The 26120-nt window shown below is 37.2% G+C and overlaps 1 protein-coding gene across 8 annotated transcripts in view; it reads left to right on the top strand.

The window, feature by feature from the left end:
- LOC132198045 (uncharacterized) overlaps positions 1 to 26120 on the top strand; it is a 101282-nt gene that overhangs the window by 73445 nt on the left and 1717 nt on the right. For 3 of the 8 annotated variants that reach the window (XM_059621775.1, XM_059621774.1, XM_059621780.1), the window contains 26 exons: positions 4579 to 4761; positions 5396 to 5695; positions 12224 to 12373; positions 12453 to 12569; positions 13009 to 13137; positions 13215 to 13293; positions 14143 to 14483; positions 15207 to 15352; positions 15666 to 15915; positions 16536 to 16640; positions 17280 to 17449; positions 18517 to 18691; positions 19610 to 20127; positions 20404 to 20554; positions 20608 to 20742; positions 20801 to 21153; positions 21220 to 21356; positions 21465 to 21910; positions 22234 to 22458; positions 22514 to 22814; positions 23041 to 23391; positions 23588 to 24050; positions 24509 to 24757; positions 24812 to 25136; positions 25298 to 25666; positions 25721 to 25957. In XM_059621775.1, coding sequence (XP_059477758.1) covers positions 4579 to 4761; positions 5396 to 5695; positions 12224 to 12373; positions 12453 to 12569; positions 13009 to 13137; positions 13215 to 13293; positions 14143 to 14483; positions 15207 to 15352; positions 15666 to 15915; positions 16536 to 16640; positions 17280 to 17449; positions 18517 to 18691; positions 19610 to 20127; positions 20404 to 20554; positions 20608 to 20742; positions 20801 to 21153; positions 21220 to 21356; positions 21465 to 21910; positions 22234 to 22458; positions 22514 to 22814; positions 23041 to 23391; positions 23588 to 24050; positions 24509 to 24757; positions 24812 to 25136; positions 25298 to 25666; positions 25721 to 25957 — 6405 coding nt within the window. The remainder of the gene's footprint in view (positions 1 to 4578; positions 4762 to 5395; positions 5696 to 12223; positions 12374 to 12452; positions 12570 to 13008; positions 13138 to 13214; positions 13294 to 14142; positions 14484 to 15206; positions 15353 to 15665; positions 15916 to 16535; positions 16641 to 17279; positions 17450 to 18516; positions 18692 to 19609; positions 20128 to 20403; positions 20555 to 20607; positions 20743 to 20800; positions 21154 to 21219; positions 21357 to 21464; positions 21911 to 22233; positions 22459 to 22513; positions 22815 to 23040; positions 23392 to 23587; positions 24051 to 24508; positions 24758 to 24811; positions 25137 to 25297; positions 25667 to 25720; positions 25958 to 26120) is intronic. The other 5 variants (XM_059621777.1, XM_059621776.1, XM_059621778.1 and 2 more) reach the window with 5 other exon arrangements.

Consider the following 26120-nt stretch of genomic DNA (forward strand, 5'->3'; position numbering starts at 1 on the left):
TTTAGAATTTTTTAGGCAAAATTTATTTATTATTGTTATCTCATGGTTTTACTCATGCCAAAATTTTTTAAAGTTTTTATTTAAATTTTTCCAAAATATTTATATCTACTGTTATTTGTGAATTCAGATTAAAACACTTTCCTAAAATGCACAACTAGCAAGCCGTTCAGTGGTTTCAGTCAAACTTGCAAAAATTCATGAATTCATTTTTTAACCTCAAATTTAATATTATTTAGTTGTTGATTGAATAAAATGAACAATATTTCTTTTATTTTCAATTAAGAAATAAAATTGATTTTTCGTCCTCTACTGACTGTTTTGAGTCAGTAATTTCGGCTTTTGATTCGCAAATTTATCATGAAAAATTTGCCTTTTCCCAATCTTGATTTACATTGATTTCAACTAGCTTTTGTAAAAAAATCACAATTTTATGTGACAGAATGAAGCGAAGAAGGTATGTATTTTGTTAACATATTTACTAATTTAGTGAAGTTTCTAAGCACTAATAAAAAAATTTTATTCTCCGTGGTTTTCTCAAATTAAGGTCCAATTAAAGTTAAAAACTACATTATTTTAGCAAATTCTTTTGATAATGAATACATTATAATATTTTGTAGCAAATTTTCGTTTAGTTGAAAGAGATTTTGACGACAGAGGCCCATCCATTCATTGCCATGGCCCGTCCGCATCAGGTGGTCTTGACACGGCACTGACTGCTGACTGATCGGTGCTCGGTCGGTCGGCCGACTTCTTCTTGTGTATATACTTGATATTTTCAAATAGTAGTCGCGACTCTTTGGTTTAGTCGCAGCGAGTATGGCACGCCTCACATGCGAGAGCTCCAGAGCGCGAGGAGATGTTGAAACGGAGCCAAGAAAGACTTTCCTGTTATTTAATCTGTGGGAATTTATTCCGAGCCGCTCCACCGGTCCTTCGACGGACCGCGTAAAAAGAAAGAATTAAGAGAATCGCGAAAAGCTCCTTCCCATGCGTACGATTTCATTCATGAGCTGAGAGTTAATTCAAAAAATCGATCCGACTGCGGCCGTTTGCGCGCAGTTACGCTCGAAATAGAATAATGGCCCGTTTTGTTTTTGACGTGTCCGTTAATTACCCCGCGGGAGATACACACGCGTAAAACAACACACGGGTCTGACGAGTGCCAAAAGTTTGACGAAAAAGGAGTGAGTTTCGCTGAAATGGACGCGACCCCTTTCGTTTGAAGGCAGACAGACTCATCAAGTGTCTTGTGGCTTAAGAAAGTAATGTTTAATTAAGATGTACTTTTTTTAAGGTTGTCGTGGCCTTATTAGGAAAATCACATCAAATTCACGTCTTATAAATATTTTTTTTTAATAATTTACCCAGCTTTTTTAAAATTAAAATTTGCAACATTGATTTTATAAATCGGCAAAAAAATTAATTGCTCTTTTATTCTTATAGTATAAAATTGACTAAATAATAGTTTGAAACGTTCACTAACAGGAAGTAAACATTTTTAATAAAAGCCCATTTTTTATTTTAATTTTTAGTTTTTTCGGCCATTAATTACAAAAATATCATTTTTAAATATATGCAAATCAGTGTTGTTGCGTTATGTAATTCATGCTTTAGAAAAGGTGTCAAGTTTGTGAAAAAGTTGAAAAGTTCCTAAACTTTGTAGATTTTCAATCTTCACTAATTATCTGTAAGTTCATGCAAAATAATTTTTCAGCTCTTTATGGACGATGATCAGATTAGTATAAAATAAATTAAATTTTTATTTTGGCATTTCAAGTAATTTTTATAAAACTTTCCACCTTGTTGAGCAAAAGGTTTTACAACCTGCTGCGAGAAGCAATTTTTTACTACCTTGAGTATGCGTATTTTAGATAACATTCAATTAAACCTAAAAAAGAACCGAAGCCAATAACTCGATTGCACCAGATTTTAAGAAATATTCTGCACATCCGTGGTATCATTTTCAACCCATGTATAAACTCTTAAAAATTTTTGTCTATAAGAAGTAATTTTCTCTTGACACCCATCCATCTCTTCTTTGTTTACTATAATTTGTAGCCCGCCGACCTTGTCTAATTAAAACCCCGCTCGTGTGGAAAAAAGTTTTTTCACGAAGTAAATATTCATCTGCGCGGTAGCAGCACAATAAACGTGTTGTGCAAATTTCCATTTTTATGGAGCAGCCGTGAGCCGTTGTTTTAATTGCACTTCGCAGAAATCCGCATCACCGCGCGAGAGATTTTATTGAGTCGCCGGCCGGGTGATGAAATAATGCGTGTTTGCTCTGCCTCCCAGGGCTCCGAGCGTACAACACACGCCGGCTTTTCAAACTTTTTCCCGCGACAACGAATAAATTGCAACATTTCATCATCATCATCATCACCCTTCGTTCGAAAACAAATCTTGTTCCAATAAATTGGAGATTGAACATAATTTTCGATTTTATTTAAAATATAAGTATGCCTGAATATTATGCCTCTATAATTTATCAATAATATTGGGCTGAGTAAGTCTTTCGAACATGAAGATCCAAACTTTGAAATTAAATTAAATTCAATTTGTGTTTCTCTTTAAACGTGACAAAAACGGTTATTCAAAAGAAAAAAAAATCACCTGGCGATATAATTTGCAGCTAGTTCCAATGCTTATAAATATAAAATAAATTGAAGTTGATAACTTTAAATCTGCACTTTTTCATAAAGATTCTACTGTCAAACGGTGATATTTCTTTTATATTTCTTAGCAAAATGTTTGAATTGATTTGTAACGCCATCTTCCTCTGAAATATTTTTTTAAACATTTTGTTAAAATTCGTATTCAAAACAGATAAAAAAACTCCCTATTACTTCCAGGAGCAACATCGAAAAGACACATTTTTAACAAAAATGAATTTACCGGACAAAAAATCACAATATTCTGTTTTTAAAACGTTCCAAATCAACAAATATTTTGTTTAGTTTTAAATATGAATATAATTATTAGATCAAATTTTAAGCATTCTGAATTTTGGCTTTTAAATAATTACAAACTTTGAACTGCATTTTATATTTATCGTGTCTTTTGAGGTGCCATAATAACATTTGACATTTACAGCCCAAGATAATAAACTGTGATTTAACGCTGCACCTAATTAAGACATTTGAACACGGCAAAGTTCAACTCGGGAGCCAAATCCGAGTGGAAATCGAGTAGTCGACGTGTTTTATAAATCGTCCATTTTTCGAGTGGAGTATTATTTCCATAAAAAGCGTGAATATGCATTGCACGCAAGTGGCTGCAAAGCGGCGGGCGAGTTTGCCAACTACAGCATAGAAAGTTTTATGATTCCCTGCACAGCCTTAGGAAATAGGTTAGAGGTGACACATATATATTCACATCCAGCACATTTCCAAGCCGCACAAAATTTATTCGGTCTCGCGAGATTTGACAATTTTTGCACAAGGTCGGCGATCACGTCAGAAATTGGCGTTTTTTGCCCAAAATAATCACGCGGCGATTCGGGGCTACTTTTACTTTTTTGTGATAAGTGAGACAGTGCCATTGTTTTCGAGAAAATCGAAAGGTAGCGTGCAAAATGACTTGATGCTTTGTTGACACAAATAAAGACAGATTGTGTCAAGTCTCATTAAGGAACAGGTCGAGCTGCACCGGTGATTAATCAAGGAATGGAAGAATCTGATTTATTAATGAAACAATAAGAAAGGCACTTTTTTAGTCATGCCAAATATGTAAAGAGATAAAAATTATAATATTGCTTTTTTTCTAAGCTGATTGTGAGAAACATAGAAGGTCGTTAGATCAAAAGGCTAAAATCCTGCTAATAATGTTAGAATCGGAATTAAATTACTTCCTTTAAATAATAAAAAAATCTGAAAAATTAGTAAAATTGTATTCTTTATTTAATTTTTTTACGCCAAAAGATGCACAATTTTTATGTTTTTGTTCCTTCTTCCAATTTAAGGATGCTGATTTCCTCCAATATTAATTCTATAAGTCTTTAAAATTCTTCGTGTAAGATTAAATTTATTTAAAAATTTATAGGTGGAACATAATTATTTTACAGTACGTTACATTACAAAGACAGAATTGATAATTGCAAAAAAATTGTGTGAAAATATGTGTATTTGATGGAAAAAAATTATAAATTATTATTAGTTTTTTATAATTTGTTTTATTTCATTTGTTTGAGTGGGTTTCTAATTTCAGTCAATTTAAATTTCATAATCGTGCAATTTTGATGTTTTTTATTTGTTTTTATAGTAAAATGAAGCTAAAAAGTAAAATCAATTTCTTTAAATATTTCTTGGTCCAATAATTATTTTATTTGAATTCTTCAAGCAATCAATTTATTCTTCTTGTCAAATTACTCCAAAGTCTGTTAATTAATGGCGTGCACGGTTGTTAATTAATGCGACGGCAGGAGCCGTTAAATAAACAAGTAGATTCTTTTGTCTCAAGACAGGTAGCAGCTACCTGTGCTTTTTGTTTTCACTTTCTATACGGCTGAGGTCGTCAAACGCCTAGACCTTTTCGCACCGAATTTTTTTCTCATTCGCCGCGTCGGAAACTTGTTCTCAGCTGCGACGACAAGTGGTTAGTGGCGACCTGCCGTGCAGCAAAGAAGAGGCGGCGGCGCTCGCGGGCATCCAGCTGCGCCTTGAGGAGTCGTGGGGCAAACACGCCGAGGGCGCCACCCCAGCCCACGCACCCCTCTCACCCCAGGAGTTGTCCACCAGCCTCAAACCCATCTCCGAGGATAAGGTATGACAACAAATTATTTTAATTCCTAATCCGCTTTGTTTGTTAAACAAATTTAAAATACATTTTAATTTTAAAATTTAATTATTTTTAATTAACCACATTTTTAATTATCATTTCACGTTATTGTTGTGAAATTGTAACAACCTTTGCGCTGAAAGTATTATTTAAAATCACGGTGAGATAATTTTTTAAACTGTACAAAATTTCCAAATTTATTTGAAGAAAATGTTTCAATTGTTAGTAATTAAATTATTAGGCCAATTAAAATTTACCAAAACTAATAACCCCTTTTAAATTAAAAGTCACAATAATTAATTAAACTACTTAAAAATATATGCCCTGTATACAGATTTTATTTAAAAATATTTAATTTAAACTATATTTATGAAGTTATTTTAATAAAAAAAAATTATTGATTTATTTTTAACTGTCATTTCATTTGAATTTGTTTGTAAACGAGTGCCGCGAAACATAACAATTGAAGTTTCCATAAATGCCACATTGGTATATCATATAATATAATATATTATATAATTATTTTAACTAAAAAATATTTTTGTGATGAACGAAGGGTTAAAAAGTCGCAATTTTAATCATTATTCCCAATAAACTTGTTGACGTTTTGTAATTTAAGGAGAGCCTGTTGTTGCACGTGCCAAGTTTTGGGGCCGGAGCGACTCGATGCGTGAGTCCTTTGACCGAGGAGACCGAGGGCAGCGACTACGAACAGGAGTCGTCGGCACCCTCGGAGTCATCAAAGCGGAGGGGCGTTGCCGGCAGTTTCCGGCTGCAGGGCCAAATGAAGACGACGAGCCTTTTGCGGCGGTGCTACCCTTCCAGCTCGGCCCAGGCGCCTTTTCTCACCGCCCGAAGACTCGAGGACTGCTTGCCCCCCTGCTACCACTGCGCCAAAACCATGCCAAAGCTTATCAAGGTCAGTCCTAAAGTCTCCTATCTTACTCGCGATTTTTATATTGATAAGTCAACAAAAACATTATAAATTTTACTTTATTTATAAAAAATTTCTAATTCATCAAAGCGGAGGTTTTTTTAAAGCCACTTAATTTTATTTTTTATTTTTATGAGATATGATAATTAAAGCAGTTTTCATGTTTCATGTGAAAATAAAAAAGAAAAACTAGCTAGAGAGTGGTGGGGATCGTTTTTAGACAATCAAAGGTTTTAAGTGCTTAAACCGACCTTTTATCACAAATTTACACAGTGACCTTTAAGTTCTTATACACAAATCGATTCGCCATGACCTGACCTTTTAAATTATGTATCACACAATGCATTGAACCTAAAATGAAATTGGTGGTGGGGGCTATTTTTTACAAATGAGATTACAAAATCTCTTGATCTCTTTAAAATTATTTTATTCTTAAAAAAAATATGAAGTTGGTTTTCACCTTTTTGGTCACCAAAATATTCCTAACGTAAATTTTCAGTATTTAGAGGCTTGACATGTAGAAAATCCCCATTGAAAATATCAACGAAACAATTTATGAATTAAACAAAATATTTTCTTTACCAAATCGTAATTGTTCATAATGTCTTACATAATCTTTATAAAAAAAATGATATATAGAAATTTGTCAAATTTCCAAAAAAAATTAGTCACATCACAATTCTCCCTTCTTTGTTTTCTTTTTCTGAAAAAGTGCACTTCACCATTTCACAGTCTGTGGCGCCGCATTTTTTTTTTAAATTACTGTTTTTTCCCAGGGATGGTAGAGTCGCGTTTTTTGTTACTAACCCCCCAATTTTGCAGCCCACGAGCGTGGAACTCATAAATAACAATGAACAAAAAAATCCCAACAGCGACAAATTCAAAAAGGGGTCGCCGAATGTATAATTAGAAAAAATGCATCGCAATAACTCGTCCCCTTTTTCGCTTTCGTTTTTTTCCTCTGAAGCTGCCTTTGATTGTGTGAAGTGGCGCATAATTTTCTTGCGCAAACTGCCGGAAAAATCAATCGGCTTTGCGGTAATTTGTCATCGGCAGGGCACTAATCGCTTCTTCACTCGGCCGCCCGAAAGTGCGCGGTGGGCGAAAAAAATGGCGCGCGTGATCAAAGCGGGGCTCATCTTCGGGGCGATGCACAAAAGTGGCCGCTCGCGTGAGTGCGCGCATTTTGCTTTGACCACCCGTTTTTACTCTAATTACTTTGTCGCCGCTCGAGTGAATCAAAACTCTGGCTCGGCCCCACACTCTCGCCAAAGGGGACGACGGAGAGTGCTTCGATCTCCCCGTGGGGACAAAAAACACACGGCCAAGAAATTTACTGCACCCCGTGTATGCTCTATATAATTTTTGTTTCCGCACAATATTTTAAATAATCCTTTGCTTAACGGTCATTGCAAGTTCTAAATAAGAAATTCTTTTCCAAAAACAAAAGCAAATTATTAAATATCAATTAGCATAATTGAAAGTTTTCCGTTTAAAGGTGCTATGAGCTAAGTCGTTTCAGCAAGTAAATTGTAATTCTATTGAAGCAAAATGAAAATTGCACCACTTTGTTAGAATTTTTTTTAAGTTAAGGCGCTTTAATAAGAATAAATAAGTCAATATTATCATGAAATATAACAAAATAATAAAAAATTTCAAAGAAAATTTGTGCTACCTGTTCTTGTTCTATAATAGTTTTGAGTAAATAGTAAATTTAAAATTCCCCAAAAAGGTTTCAAAAAGCAAAATTCCAAAAAACAATGTAGTTTATAAACTCACATTTGTATATTGAATCAGAATGACATAATTCGGCAAGATCCATTGACAGGATGAATTTTGGAGTGAGAGGATTAAAATAAAATCAAGAAGAGTTATTGATATGTTCGAAACAATTTTCTTAGTTAGGAATTATTTAAGACAAAGACATTTTCACGATTTACTTGAAGATAAAGGTAATTGAAATTACTTCTAAATTGGAGATTAATTGAATATACAACAAAAAATGAAATATAATATTAATATTATTGAACTCAAACTGCGTCACATGTATATAGGAACACCAATTATGCAATTAACAATTTATTTAGAAGATCCGTGGCTTTGAGCACAAAAATTAAATTGAAAAACTGTCAATATCTTATCATTTGAAGGCAAGCGAGCAGAGTTGTCAAATTTTGTATATCTGCCATTGTTTATATTTATTTCATTAGCTTATCTTTCCTTATTTTTTTATAACAGGAAATTTTTAAACCGATCAACAATCTTGGTAATTACCATTTTTGGTAAAATTATTTTCTAACCAACCATTCTTTATTTTGTTATATTCAAGGGCAAAATTTTTTGGAAGGACGTTCGAGAATGAAAAATTAAGGTGTTATTAAAGGGCTGAAAAGCGTATTTCGTGAGCGTCACTCAAATTGGAGTTGCGCTCTTCGAATGTGGCTGGCGGGGAATAATAACGAAACTGCTTATTTCCGACGAGGATTGTTTTCCCCGGCGGCGGGTGCAGGGCGCGCGAATTGCAAACAAGCCGCTGCCGTTTGGGGTGGCGAAAGGGGTGCGATGCAAATCGCGGGGCGCAGATGCAAATGAGGGCGCATGCCCCGGCCCGCGGCAAGGGTGCGTTAAAACGAGCCACTTGTGGGCACCGCTCGCAGTCGCCCTGAGGCCTCTGACCTCTCAACCAGACATGTAAGTTCCTTCTCTTGTTTCTACACCCCGTCTTAACTCATTTGCAAGTCCGTGCAGCTTTTTGCCCCCGTAATCCGACCGCACTTCTCTAAATAATTACCACACGGATTTTCACTTAATCCAATTTTACTCGGGTTTCACGCTTTTATTCTCGATTGTTTTGAAGAGATTGTCTTAAATTTTGCAAGCTCTTCCTCTCTTTAATTAGTTTCATTGTGAGCAAAAGCTGTTTAAGGAGAAATATCAAATTTGGCAATCAATTTTACTATTTCTCTTTTATTTTGAAAATTTAAAACTACCTAAAAATTGAAGATTAGTTAGAATTTACAAACTTGGAAGAGATATTACATAATATTCAAAGTCATTTGAATTTATCACTTCAAACTCTTCTCACATAGCTGATGAAATTTTTATTTTTATTCTTTTATTTATACATATATATAAATTTAATGAAATGATGAAAATTTAATTTTATAAAACTTCTTCTTAAACATTGGAAAATTGAAGTGAAAACTGTAATTTTGAATTTTATTTAAATTTTTTATATCAAATCGAGAAATCTAACACTAGAGGTGGATAATCATTAAAAATTAAAACCAAAAATCCACTTAACAAAAAGTACTAAAAAAGGAAGATTTTTTTATTTCGCGACTATATTTATGGAAGTCTAAGTAAAAATTATAAAGATATATTATATTTTATATATATTTTTTTTTGTAACAATTTTTTGGTAAAATAAATTATATTTTTTAAATTCGTTTACAAAATTTGTTCCAAATCATCTCACTTTTGATGATCGATTCTGGTTTCTGGTACTTTGATGCTGAAATTGTAATTTAAGTTGGAAAACAAATTTCTAACTAATATCAAAGTTTCTGCCGATGAAGAACACACAGTAAAATGTAGAACTTGTGCAACTTTTTAAATTGAACTAATTCCTTATGTACCTTCACTCAGAAAAAGCAATTTTAATCAGGGAGCGAAAACCCAAGAGCTAATCCGGCCTGTTTAAAAAAAACGCATTAGCAACTGTATTCCTCTGCCTTTTTTCGTTTAACTTTGGTTGTTGCGTCAGTTTTGTTTCGACTCCACAAAGGAAGCAAATTAAAATGCGGGCACATTTATAAAAGTTGCAGAGGGGTGGTTGTATTTTGTATTTCTTGTTCACGACATATAATGATGGAATATATAAATTCTTTTTTCCTCGGCCTTTCATCGACGAATGAAATTGCGTCCGCCTGTTTATTTCTCTGTATATAAACGAACGGGAGCATTTTTCCATTTCTGATTAAAGCGTCTCGGTTGGACGCGTCCAGCTCACAGGTCAACAGGTTGCTCGCCGCCGATATTATTATTTTTTCCTCCGTCGGCCGCGTGGGCATTGTGTCGCCGCTTAATCCTTTATGCGGATTAATTAATGGCCGGCCGGTTCGTCAGGAGAGCTCATTCACGGCCGCTTTGCCCGATTGTCCCCTGTTAATTAACTCTCCACTTTTTTTTCCATCCTCGTCTGCTCTCGCTCTCTATTTATTTTCATTTTGTTGTTTCCTCTATTTACTCACACACGCGCGAAAAAAAAAGAGGGGACCGGACACAACGGCTGCTGCTTGATGAATCCGCGAAACTATTATATTGGTCCCTGTTTTTCAATAGCCTCTACTTTTTTCCCGTAATCTTTTTCGGGCACACGTCGCCATTGTCCGCGATGAAAAGGAGAGAAAGAGAAAGGCAATGGTCCTCTCTTTGTGGCTTCCATCTGAATGAGGGACACTCTTTCTCTATTTCAATCAAAATTCTTTTTTTTTCACTAAACCAGGCGGGAAACTTAAAAATTCAGCAAAGAAATGAAGAGTTTGTATGCTTGAATTCAAATCACATATTTTCGACAAACCATTTTCAACTTTATTAAATAATAGTAATAGTTCAATAATAATTATTAAATAATAGTAATAGTTCAATAATAATTGGGAAAAAATCACAGAAATTAATGTATTTTCAAGTAGGCTCAGAATATAAAAAGATCCAAAGTTGAAATCCTGATAGATCTTCAAGTGAAAATTTTTATTAAACAATTTTTGGGCCAAAATTTACTATATTATTTGCGAGTTTTACACTGCCAATTATTTTTCAAAAAACCACAGAGATATTATTTGAAAATTCTATTTCATTCTGTAATTTAAATGTTTTTAATCTTGTAATCCTTTTAAGTTGATTGAAATCAAATCCATTTTAGGATTGAAAATGAGACTTATCAAGACATAAAAGTTTTCTTTTTCTTTTTTACTTAAGAATTATTTAAATTTCACTCCTTTCGATGTTAAAATCCCGAAATCATCAAAAAAGGAAACTGTTTCTTTTTTATGATTTTACAAGTTAACCAACTAATGTTTATTTTAACAATTCAAACCCACTTTGATTTACCTTATTGTCATAGTAAATTTTCTCATCAGTCTGCAAATTAAATAAACATACTTGATTCTTAAACTTTCAAAAACAAAAGGCTGACACATAGAAGAAAGAAATGGACGAGTTGCCAACAAAAAAAGCAATGTAGGTCTGTGGCTTTTTCAGGACGGCAACTGGAAGCCAATCAGATCTGAATTCAAACACAATTCCGCGAAGTTGGATGAACTTCTCCTTATTCTAGTAAATAAATCGGAAAGAAACAAGGTGCTCTTTTTCTGGCCCCTATAGCTTGTTTGGATTCAGTCTCTCTCTCTCTATCTCTCTCTCGGCGAGATTTATTATTCCTCGTTGGGCAAATATTTACGCTTGAGACGTTTTTAGAACTGCATGGCTACGCGATGGCATAATAACTAAGTAACCAACCAACGTTGCCCCTCCTTGGCGGTGAATTAGGCAATTTGCACAACATCGCATTTAGCAAAACACAAATTTTGCAGCTATTGAATTAGGTCCGGGCTTTGGTAAGGGGGTGGGGGACTGCAAATGATTGCCAGTGGTAATTTCATTTCCTGCTGCGCGTCCAGGAAATTGTCAAATCTTGTTACCCCTGGCTGCGTCCCGCGCTAAATTGGGCAAAGTGCTCTTCTTCTTTTACCTGCTCGCACATATATTGATTGCATGCATCGTTTGACGACTCCGTGTAAGAATAAAAGAGACTAATATGCAACTAACAAAGCAACTTCTTTAACAAAAAAAATTGTTAATGGGTAAAATTCTGGCTGTTAATCGTATTTTTCAAAACAATTTTTTTTTATTGGTGAATAAAAACTGTTGTAGAAGACTTAAGCATAAAATAAAATAAAAATTCATAGTTTGTACGTGAAATTATAATTATTTTTTAATTTTAAACTTTTTTACTATACCGATTATAAATTATTCAATTGATGGTTAAGTTGTTTATTTCCAGCAAAAAAATACGGTTAATAAATTATTTTATTTATGCTACAAGTAAAATGTAAAATGTCCTTTCAAATGTGAATATGTAATATTGAGTTTGTTTTCCCGTAAAAGTTTATAACTTTAATAGTGACTTTTTTTTAATAGATTCAAATTTTCAATTATTATTGCGCTTTTAATTCCAAACCTTATTGATGGATTTTAATAAATAACAAGAAATATACATTAAAAATAAAAATTATTTTGGTAATTTAGGAAAAATTGGTCAAATTTTGTGTTAATTAACACAATTAAATTATATTTAAACCATTAATGATGTTTTTCTCAATAAGAAAATTATTATTCCCCACTAGAATTGCTGGTTACAGGCCATTTTTATATATTGAGTGACTAAAGATGCATTGAATAAAAATCGATATTCGCTGCCTTTTATGATGGAAAATCAAATTATGCCTGCAGGAGCAAAAGCGGAAACTTTTCCACACGTCGGTGTATGAGTCGGAGGTGCAGCTGAAGAAGTTGTACATCCAGACTTGCAAGCGGCTCCCCTGCTATGGCTGCAAAGTGTATCAAGTCAAAGAACTGCTCAGAGGCAAAACCAAAAAGAAGGTAAGAGAGGCTGCAAATGTTTGTCTCAATGATTTTTATTGTCTCGAAATTTGGCTGGCGGGATCGAATATTTCAGCAGCTTTCAAATATTTTCCAGACTGCGCGGCTGCTCGGACTAGGCTCGGAGAAAATAGTGCTGCTCGACACAAAGACTAAAATCCTCGCCAAAGCTCAAAATACGCTTGATCTTTTACAGGTAAAGAACAATTTTAAATTGAAGAAATAGCAATTTCGTCAGCAGTTTGCTGAATTTTTAATACAATTAAGTTTAAATTTTATTATTTTATATCCAAAAAGTGCTATTCAAAAATTATTTAAAATGTTGTCTAATGTCTTCATCTTTGAAGTGTGTAAAAATTTACAGTAGAGATTCTAAAATATAATTTTAAGCTTTAACATTCCAACCTTTAAAAGAATTGACAGAAAATTTACTTTTTTATTAATTAAATTTAGATCCTTATAATTATGTTTAATAAAATGAAAACGGCAGAATCTATCAAAATATCATTTACGAAATCTCGATTTGATGGGAATTTCCGAAAGAGGTAGAGCATGAATTTTATTCAGATCGATTGTGCGTTTTGGATTAATGGGTTTATGGGAGCAACGTGACTGATATTGATTTTGGCGGGCAGTGGAGAACAGGAGGAGGTCGTTCCCATGACAGACTACAGTTGGAATTCCGAGGATCAAGGTGGCAACTGGCTGTGCCCTCTCCTTCCACGATGCGTGAGGTTGGCCTGGCGCTATGGGAGATTTTACAGGTGCTTTTCAAACTAGATTTTTCTCTTTCGCGTGCGATGCACCTCGGATAATCGAAAATACCAAAATTTTTTTGCAGGAACTCGACCACAGCTCCACGTCATTCTTGGACAGCGTCTCCCTGCTTTTTCCCCCCTCCCCCACCAGGAGAAGCAAGGGTGAGTACTGATTCAGATTTTATTAATAATTTAGTCCTAATACCGCTTTTATTTTTTTTTCACTTCAAACTTAGAAAAGTTTCATTAGATTTGTAAATAATTATGCCTAAAATTTACATTTTTTTTCATTAATGGTGGATTTAGTTTCTAAAATGTACCAGCTAGTAACTTTGAAATTTATTTGCATAAAAACCATGAACACATTACTTAATACATAATATACGTACAAATTTTTAGATAACTTACTCCCAAAAATTAACTATGTATTATTTTTTACTTTGATAACTCAGGCATTAATTAAATATATATCCTTTGAGTGGTGAAAAATCCTTCAATTTGACAAATTAAGGAATATCTAAAAACATTTCAAAACAATAGAATTAACAAAAAATAAATATTATAGCACAAAAAGGGCAAAGGTCATCTATTGACTAAAATAATTTATTTCTCACAAAACTGGCACCAAGCAGGTTAAATCAACAGAAAGAATAAATTGTGTTAATAAGAAATTTTTCGCTGGTCAAACAAAATAATTAAACTTCACATTATTTTTATCCTGCAGTATTTTTACGGCAAATATTTGCCCTAAAAATTTATTTTTATTCCCCCAGTAGTTTTGTAAATATTAGTACGTTGAAAAGTAATCAATCACACTGAACCAGCAAACATTATTAGTTTATTAGTTGGTCCGAAACAAAAATAAAGTGCACTTAACCATACACAGACAGACAAGAAAACACGCATTATAATTTTAATAAATATAAGAATTAAGGTTTACTTTTGTTGGAAAAATTTTTGAAAATTGGAAATGCGGAGGAGAATGATGTGTATGATTGGTGTGACTCGCAGCTGAGCCTGCAAGTGCGGCAACAGTGAAGAGATCTCTACATACCCTCCAGGTGCCGGTGGTGTACGCGAGCGAGCTGGAGGCGCTCTACCGGCTGCTGCACTTCCCCGAGGAGGTGGCCCTCCGACTGACCGCCACCGAGCACCACCTCTTCTACCAGGTGCCCCCCATCGACTACCTCCGCCAGGTCACCCTCGACCTTGCCACAGGCGCCACCAACCCCCCGCCCCCCGACGATGGGATGGCGGGGGTGGCTGCGGCCGCCGCCGCCGCCAACACGGCCGCTGCCTCCGCCACGCCGGCCAGACCCTCGGTCCGCGACCTTATCAAGAGGTTCAACGAGGTTAGCACACAACAATTTTGCATCAATCAGAGATCTGGACGCAAAACCAAATCGGCAATAAATTTTTTGATTCAATCGCTGCTGACACAAATCATGAAATTTCAATAGAAACTCATCTAATAGCGCCTTAAAATGTTCTAAAACCATAGATTTAGCAATCAAAAATAATATAGATAACTCGCACGAGTGAAATTCTTTAAAAAAAAATGAACTTTTCAAAATATTCATTTTCCACTTTCCCCTCTAGACAAGGCTCTTGTTTTGTTTTTCTCCTTTAAATTTATTTTTTTGCAGAAAAATTTGTTATCAGTGCATTCAGCTTGCATTGGAGAAATTGTTAACATATTAAAATTGCATCATTCGTTGAAAAAGAGAGCACAAAAATTAACATAAATATTTTGTAGGGATAATTTGGTGCTAAATAATTTAATTAATTTAATTCTCCATTAAATTTATATCTCTATTAAAATTTCATGCCATTTTTCCTATCTATGCGAAAAAAACTGTTCTAAAAGCAATGGTTTTGATAATAAAAAGCACATTATGACAAAAATGATTTTTTTTTTCACTTTCAATCAATGTCCTAATGGCCCTTGGAAAAGGCTTTGCCAAAAATTTGAACACCAAAATCTGTTATCAGTTTGCAAATTTTACCCTATATTTTTTTTAAGAAACCTTCTACTGCCATTTATTTATCTGAATAATTTTGTTATGGCTCGGCAGGTGAGTTCGTGGGTCACGCACCTGATCATCTCTCAGCCAACCCATGAAGATCGCAAGGCCGTCCTTTCGTGCATCCTGCGCGTGGCGCTGTCCTGCTGGAACATGGCCAACTTCAACGGCGCCATGGAGATCGTCGCTGGTCTAAAGTGAGTGTAATATTTTTCTAAATAATTTCAGCGGCAAGAAGGAAGAGAAGGGCGCATTTGGGTGTGGGGCAGGGGTTTCTTTCGGCCTCCAGCCGCTAAGTAAGTTGTAGGCCGGCGGAAACTACTTGCCCTCCACTCCAAAGTATCACCTGGAAAACCTGCATCTTTCAAGCGACGCATCAATTTTTGTATTTTTGAAATGAAATAAAATTGAACCCGATTCAATTGATGACTTTTTCTTAACAATTTTAAAAGATGTGAGGTAAAAAACAAATTGGGAAAATCACAAGCGCGTGCTCCACATTTGTTTCAGGTCGAAAAAGCTGAAGCCGTTTTGGTTGTCCATCACCGAAAAGGAGTCTGTACCTGTGCTGGATTTTTTGTCCGCGGCCCTCATGTCTGCTGAGTACGAGCGGGCCCTGGCCAGGGCGCTGGCCATGCCCGAGTGCAGGGTGGTGCCCTTTTTCGGCGCCTTCCTGCGCGAGCTCAGGGAGATCGTCTCCAACACGCCTAGCCTGGTGGTGCTGGCACCACCCGGCGCTGGAGAGGCGGCAAGATTGGAGGTTTGTACCAAAAATTATAAATCACATTCGCTTCTAAAACTGAGTTTTATAACGGCTGAGCACAAAAATGCTTCTTAGGGTCATGAATTTAAAAAAAAAAAAAAAAAAATACAATAAGTGTATTAAAAAATTACCTAGGCTGTGATGTCCATTTCTTAATTGAAAGAGGTTGGAATTTGTATGGTTTTACTAATTAAACTCATCAAGACAATTCTAAAAAATGTTAAGAGTTAATTTTATTTTAGAACAGAACTACTGACATAATTGGTTTCAGCATAGAGATCATTCGGTAACATAAATCGTTTTTTGACAAAAAATAACAGTGTTTTCTGACTTAAGATTTTCCTTAGCTAACGCAAAAAAAAATTAATTAACATGAATTGTTTTTGCTAATTTTTAAGGCTTTTTCATTATTTGAAGTTTTGTTGGCCCTTTGACCAGAACTGCTATTTTTCTTATCTTATAACAAGGTTTTTACGTTTTTGTCCGTCTTGAAACTCTTGAATCGTCTTGGTAAGGAATTTTTTCTGAATAAGTTTTGCAAAAGTTTTCAACCCCTTTAATGCACTTGTGAGCTTTGCGCGCTTGACCATTTTTTTTTTGCTGTGACGCGACCCTAGCAGATGGGCAAAGGGACGCGCAGGAGGCCTAGTTCGCGGCGCCAGAGTTCCGGCAGCGGCACTTTTCCGCCCCAACCAATGCGCAGCGCAGGGACCAGGCAAATGGTACGTGGTGTCATTGGGTGTCACAAAAACTCGAGGAGGAATGCTTTGACGTTTTTGCGATTAAAAAATTTGTCCGGAAATGCAAGAATGTAATTAAAGGGAGGCCTAAAATTGAAATCAAGAAGACAAAATGCAGAGGTGTATTTATTTATCTCCGCAAATTTAGGCTTCAATTTATGCATGGAAGTAAATTCAGAACCGGCACTTTGTTCTCAAAATTTGTCACTTTCTCAAGTAAACTTGCGTACTTAAATTTTGAGTGTTATGTTTTATTGTAAAATCTTGTCGCATGGTGTCTTCTGTTGTTAAAACGAAGAAACGTATTTAAATCAATATCTCATATAAAATGAAATTTTGTAAATTAATAAAAGATTAATTAAAATGTAAAATAAAACTCTTTAAAGTCGCACTTTCCGAAACCTCGCACACAGGCACACGTTTGTTTGATTTGGTCACAATTAAGGCTCCCTGGACAGTTTTGTCTCTCTGGAACCTCCTCTGTGCATTACCGACCCAGTGGCAGCACGTGCCGTTTTCGATTTTCCTCTCTTTCTCTCTCTCAGCACCAAATTTTTATGCTTTTTCGGCTCGTTTACTTTTCGCCCTAATCGAGGTTGGCGGCTTTTGCTCGCGTTGCAGTTCATCTCGGATTACAATGGCGAGGACCATTTCTTCACGCGCATCGGTCCGGGAGGCCTCATCAACTTGGACAAGGTGTACCGGACGCAGGCAGTCATGGACAGAATCGCCTCCTTCCACCAGCACTTCCACGCGCGCACCAGAAACGAAATTTCTAGGGAGCCAGTCAGGTTTGTTGCGTTCATTCTCTTGCTTTATATTTCCGCATATCAATTTAATAATTTTTGTTTTGTGAAATTTGATAGGGGTTCTGCTGAATTTTCAGTTACAAATTAGAAAATATAGAACAACGATTTGAAATTTTTAAGGATTTTCTTATCTTATGATAAGGATAGAAAATTTCGTATATTTGACGAAAAATAGGTTCGAGGCGTAAAAAGACGAAATATTTTTAATCATACTCGCATCGAAGAAAAAAATAAATTTTTAACTGCCGTAAACAGATTAATAAAAAATTTCGTGATATATGTATATCAGAATTATCAATAATATTGTGAAATTTAGAAATGAAAATAAAATATTAATAGTAAAAACTTCTAAATCAACAACAATAAAAATGTAGCCAATATGTTTTGAAAATTGTACTTCATGAAAAAGTTGAATTTTTAAATAGTTTAATTAAATTTAGGTTTCGTCTGAAAAATACAAAAAATTTATTAATGCCAGCTTCACCTTTTAATTATTAATGCTTTTGCTTGGAGCTATAAAACATTTAATAACTGATGTTCAAGAAGAAATTGATACATTATCATTGGAAAGGTCAGGTCACAAGCAATCGATTAGTGACCATCACAAACTTGAAGTTCACCAACTCACCTTATCAACGTTTTGGGAAAATGGGCCAAGCTGTTTATAATTTGTTAAAAATTCATTTAAGGACTCCTTATTGACATAGTCAAATCAAGTCTTTACAACAATGGTTTGTTTTTTTCCCAATAATTGCCCGAAATGGCTTCTATTGTTGTAAAGACTTGATTTGACTATGTCAATAAGGAGTTCTTAATAATTATTCCAAAAATCACACGCTATTTTTTTACAATAACCGTTATTTGCAATAATCTAATGTCAGAATGCATTGTTGTGGGAATAAAAAAAAAAACTATGACAACATTCAAATTAAAAGGCATCCAATATAAATAATTTAGAATATGCATTATTTTACCAAAGATATTGTAATATTATTTATTTTGATTTATTTTGAAGTGAATAAACTTTTGAATTGTTGTGTTGCTCACAGCAGCATCCACACTTCGAGCATCGAGCGGTCGTACCTGGTGCAGGAAAACGAGGAGCACGACTACCGGTTAGACCTGGACAACTACAAGCCTGTGCAATCCATGTACCACGATCACGGCGTCAGTTTCTTCCCCATTTCGGCGCCGCATTCGGGCCTGGACCACCACGTTCTGCAGGTGCGCAAATACAATCATTATTTTAAGGGCATGTCAATATTTGCGTGGCCGGCGGAGAGGAGCGCGCCAATCTCGCTGCGCTTTCCACAGAAAAAAAGGAATAAAAGATGAGCAGGGTGGATGACCCGCGCGACGGGCGGGCGCTGCGGGTTGCGTGAACGTCTATCGTGCAGGGAAGCACAAATGTTAACAATATTTCTAGCAGCTCGGATTATTTTCTTACTATAGAAATTTAAAGAAATGAAGTTAATAGCAGAAATCTTCTCCGTAAAATTTTATGATAAAAATTAAAAAAGATGATATTATTGCTACCATTTTGTGATCAATCAGAAAGGTTTTTTTTTTATTGTTGAACACTCACAAACTTAGGTTATAGCGCAGGTCAAGGAAACCTCTGATAAATGTGGCAAAATTGGAATTTTCTCTCATTTTTTTTTTAAACAGAAGGAAAATACATAATATAATTTTCTGACTCTGAGAAACTTTTCTGGCAAAATAACAACTTTGAGTTAGGTGGAAGTTTATTAACGACAACATTTCTTCACTTGCTCTTTCCGTGTGACCTTCCTTTATAAATTAAAGATTAATTTAACACATATTGGGTGGGTGTTAATTCGAGTTTGCCATCAACTAAATTATTTGCTATCTGAGGCATTCTGAGATCAATTTATTCCTTCAAATTATGTTCCTCTTCCCTGCTTTTTAATTAATAATAATTGAACTACGATCTATTTTAATTTTAAAAAAAGATCCAGAGATCCAGAACTAAGTCGTTCACCTTTTGAAGCAATATTTTTGTACTTGTAGACCAAACAGAAATATGTTCTGAATTAATTATATTTTTTTTTAAATTATATTTCGTTTCTAACGCAAATAATTTTGATTAAAATCCCAATCAACTTAAATGATTGTTTAAAGGTGATGCACCACGGTAGCACCGCAGTGCATTATGAGACAGATGGGTCGCGGTCCGCGTTGGTGTACATGCGGCTGGAGCGGAGCTGCTCAACGCTGACGTGGACGCGGCCGTGCTGGAGCGGCCTGCGGGGGGCGGCGGCCGGCGGCCCTGACTACTGCCTCTCAGCCAACCCCGAAGAAAACATCCCGCCCAGCATGGCCCTCAAGTTCGCTTCCAGCGCCGGCGGGGGTGGCGGAGGCGGCAGTGGTGGTGGGGCGGGTGGCCTTGGGGGTGCGGGGGCGTGCCAGGGCGAAGTGGCCGCCGCCGGCCTTGAGGAGGGCTACCTTGAGCTCAGCGCTGTCAAGGAAATCGTTCTGGGTGGAGGCGGCAAGGACAAGGATCCGGACATCGCTTCCACGGCTAGACGCTTCGGCCTTGAGAAGTTCCATGGCTCAGAAAACTGCTTGGCCTTAGTCTACGGCGCTAACCTCAGCGACAACCGCGTGCTTATGTTCCTATGCCCACCACTTATGTGCAAGTGAGTTTGAATTTTAACTATAATAAATGAATTGTAAAAAAATTCAGCTTTTATTTTTGTGGGTAATATAATGTTTATATTGTTTCTTAAGTAAATATGAGCATTTTTTGTCTCTAAATAAAATTCAAATAGTAATAGTGCTAAATATTTTTTGAATATGGACCAATTATTTCAACAAAATATTTAACAGATTTTATTTTATTTGAATAAAATGCAACAATATAGACTTTCATGTAAATTTTTCATTTTATATAATAATTGTGGAATGAACTGCAGGGTGTGGTACCAAGGCCTCTGTTGGGTAGTGCGAGGCCTAAAGCGGCAAATGCAGTTGACTGACCGGCGGATCATGTGGCTCAAGGAGCAATACCTGCAGCTCTACTTTGACGAAATGTGCGGTGGGCCAATGACCGCTGACGCAATTAGAGTAATATTATAATCAAAATCTTTTTTTCTGTTAATTAATTTTTAACTCCAAAGGTATTTGGAGGACGAGACTGGACGTTGACTGGAAACATTGTTGGCATGTCTCCACCTGACAACGGCACCCTTAAGAGAGGCCAATCCACGAAATTTAGGAAAAAGAAGTCAATTACAAACATCCAAAATATGAAAGTAATAATCTTGTTAAAAAAAATATATAGATTTGAAATTAAAAATTAATTAAAATCAGGACATTGGCACCAAACCCCTTGACTTGAGCAGAGAAGGTGCCCTTTCGACATCTCGGAGGTCAGTGACCGCTGCAAATCCGCCAAGATCATGGTCGATTTCGAGCGAAATCGACACCAACAGGTCCTCAGTGTTGGCTGCCGTGCAGAATGCAGGGAGCACCACACCCTCAGGCTCCTCTGAGCACCTGGATAACCTTTACCCAAGCACTTCGTTCAATTATCCTGGTCTGCAGAGAGAGAAAAAAGCGGCCGGGAGCGAATACCTGCAAATCAGACAGTTCCGAGCGGGCTCTATTACAAATGAAACGCAATTAGACTTCATTGACTTTGTCAACCTTTTTAGATCATTTAGGTAAATGAACAAAATTTTCCCTAACTGTGTATTTTTAATTTTTTTTTCTTGTTTTTTTTTTAACAGTTTAAGGTTAAGAAAAGACTTAAGGGAACTATTTGAGCAGTTTGCAACTGTGTGCCGAACAACTTCAGATGGATCGCTCAGTGACAGCAGCCACAAAAATTCACCCGAACATTCCACGCTCAACAAGCAGAAAATAGGTAATTTATTTGATTACCGTCTTATGGAGTCTTATTTGAGTGTTCACTTTTCATTAAAAACCCCCAAAATTCGACTTTATTTAAATTTCAAATTCATCTAAATTTCAGGCCTTTTGACGAGAAACAGTTCAAATGACTTGCTGGACAAAGGATTGAGCAATAAGAAGAAGATCTTTGACGCAATTGCCGCGGCAAGCATCGTGAGCAACTGCGCAGGGGTGGACACAAGCAAGAGCCAGGTGATAACCCTGGCCAGTTTCTGCAAGTTTCTCGAGACCAAGCAGATGGAGCAGCACTCGGAAGAGGAGGTCAAGGCCCTCATCCAGCGCCACGAGCCCGACCTGCTGCTCAGGGCACAGAACAACCTGTCCTTCGAGGGTTTTGCCAGGTACCTTATGGATAAGGACAACTACGCCTTTGTCAGTGAAAGGGTCGCCCCCGATGAGACTGAAATGGACCAGAGTTTGTCCCACTACTTCATCGCCTCCTCTCACAACACCTACCTCACAGGCCACCAACTCAAGGGAGAGTCCTCTGTTGAGTTGTACAGCCAGGTATATTTATCTACCTTCAGTATACCTTTTTGCAATGGGTCAATTTACAAAATTAATAATAATAATTGAAGACTTTTCATGACTTTCAATGCGACATTTTTTGTTTTTTGTTTTGTTTTTTGTTTTTAGAAACTTAAAAAATTTATAGCTAGTCCCATTCATTGATTTTTGTCCAAGTTTTTTAATTGTTATATAGAGATCTGATCAGGATCTCACTCAAATATGGAATTTCAATTTTTCAGAATTTTAAAAATTGCATAATAAGTTCTATTTTGATGCAAATCAAAATTTATTTTAAAATTTTAATTTCATATAATTCTTAGGTGCTTTTAACCGGTTGCCGATGTGTGGAGTTAGACTGTTGGGACGGCGACGACGGCTCTCCCCTGATCTACCACGGCCACACCTTTACTACCAAAATACCCTTCAGGTCTGTGGTTGAAGCCATCAACAGGTCCGCCTTTGTCACCTCCCCCTTCCCTGTGATCCTCAGCATTGAAAACCACTGCTCAGTGCAACAGCAGGCCAGAATGGCGCACATCTTTCAAGTGATTAAACCGTGTATTTAAATTTTAGAAAATAAATTTTAAATTGAAATTGTAGTCCGTCTTTGGAGACAAATTGGTGACAAAATTCCTGTACGAAGCCGACTTCAGCGACGATCCCTGTCTTCCGTCCCCAGGCCAACTCAGGCACAGGATTTTGATCAAGAACAAGAAACTGATGGCTGACATTCAAATGGCGCCAAGGGGCACCAGAGGCCAGGGCGCCTTCCCATCTGTCAACAAAGCGGCGTCTGGGAGGGCATCCAGCATTGTGAGCAACACCAGTGGCGGGTCAGTCAATGACGAGTTCAGCGAAGATGATGATGACGACGATGACGACGAAGATGAAAATCTAGATGGTGAGTTGAGAGGGGTTCAAGTCAAACAATTTCAATTCCAAAATATATTTTTTTTAATTTTGCTTAATTTTTTTTCAAGTTTGAAAGCTGTTTATTTGAAAATCGTAAATATATCTATAGACACCTTTAGAATTGCATTTTTTGTGCTTTTTTTCTAATTGTAAATTTGAAAAAAAAAAAAAAAACTACAGCATTAACAAAAATCCGTTTTAAATGATAATTCAAGAAGACAAAAGCAGTTCCTTGGCCAAGTCGTCCTCTCTGGGTCCGAGGACGGACTCGATTTCAAGCCACGAAGGCGCCGGTCTGAGGGATATGCGCCACTCACACCCCTCTGTGCCTCACACTGCCCTTAGAAGTCAGGACTGGCTATTCGACGACGACTTCAGCTCCCACAAACCAAAGAAGCAGAGCAGCCAAATCGCCAAAGAACTGTCCGACATGATTGTCTACATTCAGGCCATCAAGTTCAGGACATTGAACACCATCAGTCCAAACAGCTCTGTCAGGAGCCGGAGACCTGCACCTTCAGGAACTACGTCTTCTGGCATGAAAAAGGGCACCAATACTCCCTCAGGTAAGAATAAGTTTTTCAAAAATGTTCTTTCTCATAATTATTTAATTATAATTGCACTTTTATTAATAAGAGTAAAAAATTATAAGTGCAGAATTTTATCAATTATACTAAAAGTACCCACTATCCAACAATTATTGAAACTTATTTCTAAAAAAAAAAAAAAAAAAATTTAAATTTATTGTTTAAATTTTTGCAGGTTTGCCTCAGCAGGGGACATCAGTGCCAGGCACCCCTACCAATACGGGCGCCACCTCTTCGATCAGCACCTCGAGCGCCTCCTCGTCACTGATTTTTGCAACCACAATGCCACTGGAGTCAAGTCTGGCCCCCGGGGCACACTCGAGCTTCACTAAGAGGCCCAACGTGAACCACCCATGCTACCAGTGCTCCAGTCTGAACGAAAACTCAGCCAAGAAACTATGCCGGAAGCAGCCTCATGCCTTGGTCGCCCACACCGAGACCCAGCTGATGCGCACCTACCCTGCCGGAATGCGAATTGACTCGTCCAACTTCAACCCAGTTATCTTCTGGGCCTTCGGCATCCAAATGGTGGCCCTCAACTACCAGACAGAGGACGCTGCTCTCCACCTCAACACTGCAATGTTCGAGCAGAACGGCAGGTGTGGCTATGTCCGTAAACCAGCAGTCATGTGGGACAGGTAGGAAAAACCGTTGTTGTTGTTGTTAGGAAAAACCGTCTTCTGCTCTTACAATTAGTTAAAATAAAATATTTTGGGTTAATTGTTCTTTTCAACTCGTTTTCCAACAAAAAAATGTATGGGTAGGCGACCTGCAAGAAATAAAAGCCGTGCGGGTTGCATCTTCTTCATGTCAAGGGGCTATATTTTTAAATCCCCTCAAATTAATATCCATGAAAATATTTTTCACCTACATGGATAGATGATTCCAAGATCCTTTTAAGAAATTTTAATTTCTTGAAATTTAAAATCCTACACGCAAATTTATAGAAAAATTAAAGCTCCACAAATTATTTAAAATTCTTTCTACCTATAATATTATTTATGATGTCTCATTAGAAATTATAATATAGATTCTTATTTTCAATCACAAAGCTTATAAACTTATTTAATTAATTCCTATTTAAATTGTTTTGTAGAGGTCACATGATGTACAGGAGGTTCAATCCGTGGGACAAAGAATTTGATGGACTGCACTCAGTCCACCTGGTGCTGACCATCGTCTCAGGGCAGTACGTCAGTCAAAACAACCTGAGCTCAAGTCTATACGTGGAGGTTGAGGTTATTGGCATTCCCGTTGACTGCGCAAAACAGAAAACCAAAATCATCCAACGCAACGCCATCAACCCCATCTGGAATGACGCTTTCTTTTTCCAAATCATGTTCAGGTTAGTGTTAACATTAAAAAATTGATACCCGTTTTATTCATTTTTTTTTTGCAGAGAGTTGGCGTTTGTGCGGTTCAGTGTGATGGACGCCAACACCAACCACCTTCTGTCACAAAGGGTGCTACCTTTGACCAGGTTGCGACCTGGGTACCGCCATGTCCGTCTCCGCTCGCCGCAAAACCAACCGATGCAGCTCTCCACGCTGTTTGTGTACTCGCGCACCGAGGAGGAAAGTCTAGACACCCTGGAGAACAATGAGGTGCCCACCCACCTGAGCGGCTCAACCTCTGTACCTGAGAAGGCGCGAAAGGAGAAAGAACAGGCTGAGCTTATCGAGAGCGTCACCGTGCCACTCAAAAGACGCATGTTCTTCCTAATGGTGAGTTTAAATAAGGACCCAGGTTTTTCTTATTTCCGAATTCCGAATTGAGTGGTTGAAAAATCATACAATTGGGTTAGGCCATGAATTTACATTTTTTGGAAAATATTTTTTTCTTTAAATTTAGTCATGAAACCCAAATCTCTTTATTTTTTGTGAAGGTGTTTGGCGTCATACCTGACGAGCCGTATACAATCCTGAAGATCACCCAGGAGAGCACGACTCAAGAAGTAATAGTGCAGGCCCTGCAGAAGGCCAACCTGGGCGCTGACAAGGCCCAGGACTACATCCTGGTGGAGGAGGTGGCGCGCAGCTGGGAGAAGAAGGATCGCGACATGCCCGCCACGCAGAGGGTCCTCGACCTGCACGAACGACCTTTGCAGGCGCAGGCCAACTGGCAGGGCGAAGGTCGCTTCATCCTGAAGCGCATGGGCGACGACCCAAGCAGCAGGGCGTGGCTCTCGTCCATCAGGAGCACCGCCGGCCTTTCCACCGCCAAGTCAGCCACCGATCTCTCGGCTCAACATGTGGTAAGTAAACCATCTGTAACCCTTACTCAGGGCTAATCTGTTACCTCCTCTCAGGGTCGCAGCTGGGACGATCACGACAATTTCCTGGTCTGCGTTTACAACGTGTCGCCCGAAATCCCGTACGCCATCTTGAAAGTTCCCCTGGGCAGCTCGGCGCAGGACGTGTTAGCGCAGGCCCTTGTCAAGGCCAGGAGGTTGGAGGACCCTACCAAGTTTGTTCTGGTCGAGGAGCTCGAGTGGGCCGGCGGCGCCCAGCAAAGCCAACAACCGCAGAGGAGGAAACAGCAGAGGGTAAGAATCTGCAGCTCAGAACCTGATTATTTATTTCCATCATCAATTTTCAATGCGCATTAACTGAATTTTTTAAACGTTTACATTTTGTAAAACGAGAATTATTTTACGTTTCTTTTGAAATCTATTATGCAGTTATCACATCACAGTTATAATATTACAA

The sequence above is a fragment of the Neocloeon triangulifer genome, unplaced genomic scaffold, assembly GCF_031216515.1.
Source record: "Neocloeon triangulifer isolate White Clay Creek 2 clone unplaced genomic scaffold, ASM3121651v1 ptg000012l, whole genome shotgun sequence".
NCBI lineage: Eukaryota > Metazoa > Arthropoda > Insecta > Ephemeroptera > Baetidae > Neocloeon > Neocloeon triangulifer.